This window comes from Phalaenopsis equestris, unplaced genomic scaffold (assembly GCF_001263595.1).
Source record: "Phalaenopsis equestris unplaced genomic scaffold, ASM126359v1 Scaffold000924, whole genome shotgun sequence".
Lineage (NCBI taxonomy): Eukaryota > Viridiplantae > Streptophyta > Magnoliopsida > Asparagales > Orchidaceae > Phalaenopsis > Phalaenopsis equestris.
In genome coordinates, this window is record NW_018165363.1 from 385,583 (window position 1) to 395,582 (window position 10,000).

The window sequence follows — 10,000 nt, forward strand, 5'->3', positions numbered from 1 at the left end:
GCGTCGTGATGGAGCTAGGGCATCTGAATTTTTTTTTATACCAAAATAACATTAAACTGTCTAAAGGTACAAATTCAAGTTCATGTGCAGAAGCTAAGGCCTCTTTTTGATTTGACTTATGTTTTAAAACTAGGTAGGTTGTTTGGATTGACATTTTTAGTAATTTCAGCTGATCCAGCTGAGTACTTATAAAAAATCATTCAGCTAATTTATTTGTATGTCCTAATCTGAGTCTTCACTGCTAACAGATCCCGCATTCATAACCAGTCTGCATAAAACTCACCACTACCTGCTTGAGACTTGCCATCTTCCTTGCGTTTCAATATAATTGCACTCATTAGTACCCTTCAGCTAGCCTTAATCTAGTGTCATAACCTTTTTTGCCACTGCCACATTTTCTGACCTCTCTTCTAATTTGTATCTCTTTTGTCACATCCAGAAATTTCTTGTTTATGTTTGCAGTGGAGTTTTGATTTATCTCGATTGAATTGTTAATTTAAATGAAACCATATTTTTGTTCATAAAACTGTTTAGTGTTTTGTCATGAGTAGACTGGGGCTTTTCTTGTTTCTAACTTAATGCTTTCCTGATTTTATGCTTCTAGTTTCCAAGTATTGAGGATTTTCAAAAAGAATTCAAAGATATCAATCAAGAGGAGCAAATTGCTAGGCTTCACAAAATGCTTGCCCCACACCTCCTTCGAAGTAGCTTCTGCAACATATCATTCACTCATGATTTTATTTGGTCCTACATGTGGAAAACATTTAATATTATTTCATTAAGTTATTAAATTATCATATTGCTTAAGCTGCTTTTTAATGTTTGTTATAGTGAACCATAATTTAGTCTCACTCTTTTGCTAATATCATGCTATTACTGTTTTCTTTCTTTTTTATTTTATATGCTTCTTGTGAAGCCATCTTTGGAGAGAGGCTAATATTTTTAGTACTCTTAAAAATTGAATAAGGAGTTGCTAATAGCTTTAAGCCTTGATTGAGAATGATAATTTTTTATGTTAGGTTTGTGTGTCTTGTTTCGTTATTTCCATCTCTATCAGTTTACACAGTTTTATGAATCGCTTATTTCCCGATATAAGCCCGGTCCTTCACAGATTCTTTTGGCATTGGAGGACTGTGGTCTGAAGGTCTAATGTTGGGAAAATTTAGAACGTAAGATGCTAAAATTTATCAAAACGAATGGGAAATATCCAGAACAATATTTGATCGAGCATGTATTTGAGAGCTTTTTCTTTTTGTGTTTCTAAAAAAAAAAAAACTGGAACTTCATATTGATCTGTGTTTCATTTTTTGATACTACGTTAAAGTTAGAATAATTAATTATAAAGAGGACTTGCAATTTTGTACTTGAATGAGGAACGCTTCAAATTTTGTTTACCTGTTGCCAATGCATTGGAAAATTTGGAGAGAATTCCTGATAGTTATAAATTTAAGGGAGTTTGAAAGAAAGCTCTAATGGAAAATTCATTGTGATTGAAATCTAATATTATATTTATTCCATTTAAGTATTTGTCACGGTGCATGACAACAGCTCTTAGTCAAACATGAGGTAGAGTAAATGCGGGTACGACTAAGTGATACCGAAGTTAACCCAAATCACGACTGAACGACATAATTTTATTTTTGGACACAAGAAAAGATACAATGATGCCTCCACAACATAAAACAATACAAACAAGTAAACAACAAGTAACAGTGAAGACATTGCAAAATAAGAAAGAAAACAACACAGAATGCAGAACGACTTGCTAAAGGAGAGCAACAGGCTTCGAAGGAAAGGGAGGACGCGGCGGCGGTGCTGGAAAGTGCCTGGCAGATGGTGAAGGCAGTGTTGGATGACGTAGAAGTGATAGAGGCCTGTTGTGAGGAGGTTGGCGACAAGTGGCGGTGGCGTAGAAGAAGTAGGAGAGACGGCGGTGGATTGGACAGAAGTCGGACATGAATACGGTGGGCTGGATAGCTGCAAGAAGGGTTGGAGGTGGATGGGTCAGTAGCAGGAATATGTGTCGGGTCTGGGCAGCGACAAGAACTAACCCAAAAGGGGCTTTCGACAGCAGGAACTGGCTCAGAAGGGGCTCGCACCAGCAAGAACTATCCCAGAAGGGGGCTATAGCAGCAGTAGGAACACAACTGACAGTCCAGTGGTTGTTGGAGGTGGCTAGAAGCTTGAACAACAACAAGACAAGGGGCCCGAAGGCCTGTGTAGTGTTGGAAGATGTTGGGAGGGCTGGACGACAGTGGAATACTGGAAGGTTGAGCGGCGGGGAGATGACACTGAGTAGGTTTAGGAGAATTTGGAAGGATAAATATCTCGGCGGGGTGGTGCTACAATTGGAGCACCACTCAGACCCTTTGAGATGGTCACCACTTTGGACGAGTTACAGCTGCAACACCTCCTCGCCGTCAGATATTGCCCTTGGAAGAGAGGAACGCCTAAAAGTCAACAAACTAAAATGTGGAATCATCAAAAACCAACCTTAAAGCACTCATGGAACACATATATAATAGTTGTTAGTAGTTAAGAAATGAAGGAATAATAATTGGAAATAAATAAACATAGGAAAAGTATAACAGGAAGCTAGGATAAAAAAGGGAGGTGGGCAAGGAAAGTGATAGGAAGGGAAAGGAAAAATAATGTTTGCGGTACTGTAGCAGCTACAGTACGGTGACTCAAGCTTGCGTCAATCTCCCGGGTTTGGGGAGCTTTGACTTTACCTGTCAAAGCTTCTAGTTCTTCACCAGGCCTCATAATAGCACGTGGATCCATTGTTGACTATTTTTTCCCCCAAAACACCTGATGAATATTCTCTACTTGTGAGCATACATCCACAATGGTCCAATCTTTTGGTAATCCACTACTGAGCGAAACTGAGTCGACGTGCCTTGCTTTTGTGGCTGAATACTCTCGAAGTAATCCATGATTGGCTTAACCCGATTTGAAGTCGGGGTAAGCTCAACCTTCCCACACAGTGGTGGCGCTGGTGTTAAGACATCGAACGTTGGTATTTTGAAATGTCGTCTGTCGTGCCTATATCGTGTCTCAATACATCATTCTCTATTGTTATTAAAACTGCTATCTCCGATGCTGCTCAGCTGGTAAGGGCTCGTTTGATCTTAGGCTTTGCCGAGGGAAGTAGTATTATGCGCTTCCATCCTTAGTGAAAGGATGGTTATTTCTGAATCTATCGTGCTAATTCTTTCGGTTAAATTTTCACGGTCTTCACAAGAAAAGATGACAAACATCTATGGGGATCACGTCGCATCACACTAGATCCTGTAGCTATCCCTTTATAGAAAATTTCATTAAGCACCTCCGGTCAATGTTAAACCTGTTCTCGTTATTCAGCTACACCAAAGAATATGGTTGGGTGTGCCTCTGGGTCATAAGTCTCAACTTTTCCACCATCTGTGTAGATGCCACATTCTTACTGCTTCCCCCGTCGATGATGAGACTGCATACATTTCCGTTCACTGTGCAGTGGGTGTAGAAGATATTATGGCGAAGCCAATGCGGGTCCTTTAAATCCTCGACCTATAAGATTCGTCAAACCACATGTGCTTCTCTTTCATATGGATGCAGATGTTACACCTCATCTTGTTATTCAACCTTCTTCTCATCGCTAACATCCTCTATGTCGCCCTGCTCAGTAAAAGACATGACTCGACTCGGCGGGCAGCTGGAGACAAGGTGCTTAAATCTGTGGCATTTGAAATATTTCTGGCATGGATTGTAGCTGGCATGCTACCCTTCTTAGATTTCTTCTCATTAGGGTTGGCTATATCCTTTTTTGAAAGAGCGTTCTCAACTTCTTCAGGCGTGCTTCTGCTAGTGTCTCCAACTGTGAGCTGTTGCCTGCTCTATTTCTGCTGCCTCTCTACTTTCAATGCTAAAGTCTGGACATCTCTAAGTAATGAATAAGGCTGCAGGTACATCATATTGCTAATAGTGTGCTTAAGGCCCCCCAGATAACTGGCTATAGTATGCTTCTCTGGTTTGACCAAATCGTACCTCATCCGCAACTAATTCGTGCCTCTGCTGCAAGTGATGAAGCCTTATAAATATATCCTGGCGGTAATGGGTGGGAGGTATTTCCTCAACATCTCCTTCTTCATTTTCTCCCACTTGGTATTCTTATCGCTACCTTTTCGTTTCCTTTGTCTCTGGAAGTTCTCCCACCACAATGAGATGCTCTTTTTCAATTTGATGTCGACCAATTTTACCCTCTTATCCTCTGACACATTTTTATATTCAAAGATTTGCTCCACTGATTGTAGCCAGTTGAGAAAATCATCCGGATCCATGCTCCCTCAATTTATGGCAGATCCACTTTGATGTCGAAGTTCTTGTGATTTCCATATGTGGGCTGATGTAGGGTTCTGAAGTCCTGCAAGTCCCTTTGATCCTTCGACACCTCTCTCGACCTCCGTTGATAATGAATCCCGAAGCGGCGTGACCGATATTCCTCGTCGTTGATGTCTTCTCTGTGTAACAGATTCATATCCTCCTCCTCCTTTTCAACTCTCCCGATCTCGGTTCAGGGTGATCTCTCTCTGGGTCCCGTCATCCCAATTGGCCAATCTTTGTTGCAGACGATGTATTGCCCGCTGTAACTCGTCTCAGGTAGGTTCTAGGATGTATCTTGATTGTGACATGATTAGGGTTTGGGTTTGGGAGGTGGGTTGAAGGTGGGAAAGCCATGAAAGAGGGAAGAAAGGAAAAGAAGAGAAAATTTTTTATTTTTTATTTTTTGTGAAGGTTGTTTCGGTGGGGCGTGGGCTAGAGAAACCTAGAATGGAATAGGGTTGGGCTAGCTATGATACCAGATGAGGAGTTAACCTGAACCACAACCAAACTATACAGTTTTATTGTTGGATTCAAGAAAAGATACATTGATCTCTCCACAACCTAAAAAACACAAAAAAGTAAACAAGTACCGACGACGACACTGCAAAATAAAAAAGAAATCAACACAAAACATTGAACGATTCAATAGTGACCAACATGCTTAGAAGGGAAGGAAGGATGCGCGACAATGGTGCTGGAAGGTGGCTGGCAGAGGGTGACTGTGGCGTTGGATGATGTAGAAGTAATACCGACTTCTTGGGAGGTGGTTGGCGGCAAGTGACAGCGGCGTAGGAGAGGTTGCAGCGGACTGGACAACAGTCGGACGAGTTAATGGTGCTGTGAAAAATGACGACAATAAGACAAAAAATCGGATCGAGAAAAATAACAAAACAGAAACACAAATTTATGTGGTTTGACAAATTTCTTACGTTGCAGAGAATTTTATTAGCTTGAGAATTTACACGACGTCGATTGCCTAGACGTTTACAAGAAAAACTGCCCTCTCTCTTCCTCTCTCTCTCCTCTCTCTTACTACTCGTGAGATTCAACCCAAAGAAAAAAAGAAATTTGGGGGAAAACAATGCCTCGTATTGCCTTCTTCTTCCCGGTAGCCTCACACGTGAAGAATAATCCAAGCAGGGAATCTCCTTTCCCGTGAGTGAACCCAGGAGAGCTATTTCTCCCATTCACTCAGCTGAAAAACCATGTATGGAGTTCGACTGACAGAGAGATCACCCTCCAATTTCGTTCTTCTACAGACCTTTTTATAGATGGCGGGACCCTCCCCTCCTTATTCGCAGAAGAAAAAGCAAGCTGCGAGAGTTTGAGGAGAGAAGCGGGAACTATTCTGAGAAAGAGGAGATGGCGGGATCTATAAAAGGGAGGCAGGTATGCATATGGAAAGCGTTACAAGCTTGATTAAAACAAGAATTAAATTAAGAAATACTTTAATTTGCGGCCTTAATCAACAGTGGACCGGGCTCCACATAATCAGCAATTCTCCCACTTGGAATTAAATTAAGAAATACTTTAATTTGCGACCTTAATCAGCAGTGGACCGGGCTCTACATACTCAACAAATCTCCCACTTGGAGACTGGGACACTGTCTGTATCATCCACTGACAACATCTTTTTTTTCTCAAATATGATATCTTCCACTTCTACAACTCAAAGTCCCCATCTTTAAGCTAGAAGACCAGCTGAAGTCGAGCACAACTTCAGCTTCTCAAGAGTAATACCGTTAGTTGACATATCAGCGTTAACATAATCTTGTACCTCCAAAATTTTTATTGAGTTACTCCTGTATCTGCTTACAACTCCCACTGCATGGGCAATTTCCTGTCTCTGCTGAAAGCCTTTTTAAACAATTCCAGCCTTATACCTCTTGCTGTCATAAAGCTCAGTCTTCTCTCGGTACACCCATTTGTTGTGCAATGCGTTCTTTGTTGGTGGAAATCTCGGTACACCCACTTGTTGTGCAATGCCTTCTTTGTTGGTGGAAATTTTGTCAGCTCCCAAGTCTGATTCCTTGGCAGGGAATCCGTCTCCTCCTTCATTAGCAACTCCCGCTTGCTCGAATTTTTATTTTACAAAATTTCTTTATAGCTCTGACTTATGTGACTAAACCTGTAGTGTCGTAAATCTGTTGCGCCCTCTGCAACTGTAGTAGCAACAATTTTGAATAAACCTACAGTCATATATAGTGTGTTAATTTTCTTATCTTGAGCCAATATTAATGCTCTTTTAGTAACCTTCTAGGTGCTATCTGAGAACACTACTAAATAACTATCCCCATTGAGCTGCCCAACAAAAATGAGGTTTTTTTTTTAACTCAGGAATGATGTGCCTAGTGCCTAACCTTTTGCAAAGTTCATTTGCTCTTATTAGAGAGTGCAATATTAACGTCTCCCATCCTCACCACGTTCAAAGCTTTTTAATCAGTCAGATATATCTTTCCAAAGTCACCTGAAACATAGTTTTACATCAACTCTTGATGGGAAGATGTGTGGAAGAAAGCCCCGAAATCTTAGTATCAGCCATCAACAAAACTGTGAACTACCAACAATAGCGCATACTGTATTTCTTCAGTTACACCATTAACACTATCATTCTCATTTTTCTTGGGATTCTTGCAGTTCCTTTTTATGTGTGGTCAGCTTTGGTACAATTCCAAAAAGTTGCCCACTGATCAAATTATGATTTTGATCTTCCGCTGTTTGAGTTCCTGTCCTGTGATCTTCTTATGAAATCAATATTTAATGCTGAACTCGAACCCGATGTCTCGCAAGAGTCTTTCCTGCGTACCTCAACCAAAATCAAATTACGAATATCATCATATTTCAGTTGAGACTTACATGCATAACTGCCAACTGCCATCCTTGTAGCTTTCCAGCTATTTGACAACGAAGCCAACAATATCAGCGCATGTATTTCATCGTCAAAATCAATATCGACAGATTTGTGATGATATTGAAATCATTCAGATGCTGAGCGATGAACACACCTTTCGCTATCTTCAAGTTGAATAACTTTTTCATTAAATGCACATTGGTATTTGCCGATGAATTTTCGTACGTACTTGATAAAGCCGCAATGAGATCTGCAGTAGTTCTCTTCTTGATGATGTTGTGGGCAAAAAATTTCTGCAGGGTTAATCGAATAATCCCCAGAACTTGTCGTTCTAACATATTATATTTCGTCTCGTCCATTATTTCGGACTTCTTTCCCAGTAAAGGCAGGTGAAATTTCTTCCCATAGAGGTAGTCCTCTATCTGCATTCTATAGTAACCAAAATCTATGCTATTAAACGTCACGATCCATGATGCCGTCACTTCATCTCCAGCCATTGTTCTTCCTTAGACCCGAAATCACGGCTCTGATATCAGTTGCTGTGAAAAACGACGATAATAAAACGAAAAATCGGATCGAAAAAATCACAAAATAAAAATATAGCATAACACACAAATTTACGTGGTTCGGCAAATTGCCTACGTCCATGAAATTGCAGAAGATTTTATTAGCTCGAGGATTTTCACGACGTTGATCGCTTCGACGTTTATAAGAAAAACTCTCATCTCTTTCTTCATCTGTCTCTCTTGTCTCTCACTACCCGTGAGATTCAACCTAAAGAAGAAGAAATCTGGGGGGAAACAATGCCTTGTACTGCCTTCTGCTTCCCGTAAGCCTCACACGTGAAGACGAATCCAAACAGGGAATCTCTTTTCCTGTGAGCGAACCCAGGAGAGCTCATTCTCCCGTCGCGGAGCACTAAGTCGAAGAAGGCTATATGGAATTGGGCTGGTAGAGAGATCACTCTCCAATTTCTTTCTTCTGCAGACCTTTTTATAGATGGTGGGACCCTCTTCTTATTCGCAGAAGAAAAAGAAAGTGACGAGTGTTTGAGGATAGAAGCGGGAACTATTCTGGGAAAGAGGAGATGGCGAGATCCACAGAAGGGAGGCTGGTATGCATATGGAAGGCTTTTGAAGCTTGATTAATAAAAGAATTAAATTAAGAAATAATTTAATTTGCTGCCTTAATCAACAATGGACCGGGCTCCACATACTCAACAAACGGTGGGTTGGACAGTCGCAGATAGGGTCGGAGGTTGACGGGTCGACAACAGTAATAGGTTTCTGGCCCGGGCATCACCTGAATCAGGTGGCGGGTTTGGGCATCAGCAGAAACTAGCCCGAAAGGGGCTGACGGCAGCAGGAACTAGCCCTAAAGGGGCTAGCACCAGCAGGAACTAGCCCGAAAGGGGCTGGGGGCAGCAGGAACTAGCCCGGAAAGGGCTGGCAGCAACATGAACTAGTCTGGAAGTGGGTGTAGGCAGCAAGAACTAGCCGGATGGGCCTGGCCACAACGGGAACAAGTCCGTCGGTCTGGAGGTTATTGGAAGGCTGCTGGAAGCATGAACAACGGCAGGATGAGCGACCCGAAGGATTGTGCGGTGGCTGGAAGATGACGGGAGTGCTGGATGGAATCAAAATACAGAAGGTTGGGTGGCGTGGAGATGAAAACGAACGGGTGTAGGAGAATTTGGAAGGAGAAGTAATTCAACGGTGTACAGTTACAACTAGAGTACCACTCAGGCATTTGGAGACGGTCATCACCTTGGACAAGTTACAATCGGAGCACCTCATCGCCGTCGGATACAACCCTTAGAGGGGAGGAACGCCTTAAAGGCAGCAAATGAAAATTCGAAATAATCCAAAACTAACCCTAAAGTACTCAAACAACAAATATATAATAGTTACTAGTATTGTTAAGAAGTGAATTGGATTGGGAAAGAAAAAGAAACAGGACATGAAATATAGTAGGAAAATGCTAGGATAGGAAAGGGAGGTGGGCAAGGTAAGTGATAGAAAGGGCAAGGAATCAAATTGAAAAAAATGTCCGCGGTACCGCAACCCAAGCTCCCATGTCACTAAATTGATTAAATTTATCAAGAGCATCTATTTTGGAATCCTCCCCATCAGAATTGAGTGATAAAGTTAATTACTTAAATGGCCTAAATATATCATCGTTTATAATACTTAGTTCATAAGGATCTAATAAATTTACACTAAGTCAATTAAATAGAAGCATTCTAAAATATTCCATTCATTCAACTACAGAAGTTCTGTAAACATAGAGGTCATTTTCATAACAACGAAATATCTTTGTATGCACGAGTTTTACATGCTTTTATCTTAATATAAAAATTATACATCTAAAACTTGATCTTTACTTAGGCTTGAACTTGTCTTTCCCTTTAATTGAAATAGTAAGCTGTGTAATTTTAATTTAGTATCAGCCCAATAAGATAAATGATTCTAATCAATATTTAATTATTTAAAGAATTAAGGTAGCTTGATCTTCTAATCATAAAATACACATTTGATCACAAATTAGTCTGCTCCATTAATTATAATCATTAAAAAATAAAAATGCTTACATAATAACTGACGTAACAATGGTGTAATTTAATTGATCGAAACTTTAAAAGATAGGTTTAATATTCAATTATAATATGTACTGTGCTAGTCAAGATTATGTAGAAACATAAGAGATAAATTTTTTCATGATAATCACCTGCCTAGTTTATTTTTATTTAATATTATATATATATATATATATATATATATATATATA

At 40.4% G+C, this 10,000-nt stretch overlaps 1 protein-coding gene across 1 annotated transcript in view; it reads left to right on the top strand.

Annotated features, from left to right (window-relative positions):
• LOC110032331 (CHD3-type chromatin-remodeling factor PICKLE-like) overlaps nucleotides 1–10,000 on the top strand; it is a gene marked incomplete at its 5' end in the record, with an annotated part of 151,853 nt that overhangs the window by 24,883 nt on the left and 116,970 nt on the right. Inside the window, 1 exon segment of the mRNA XM_020735924.1 lies at nucleotides 605–704. Within this exon segment, the coding sequence (XP_020591583.1) occupies nucleotides 605–704 (100 nt within the window).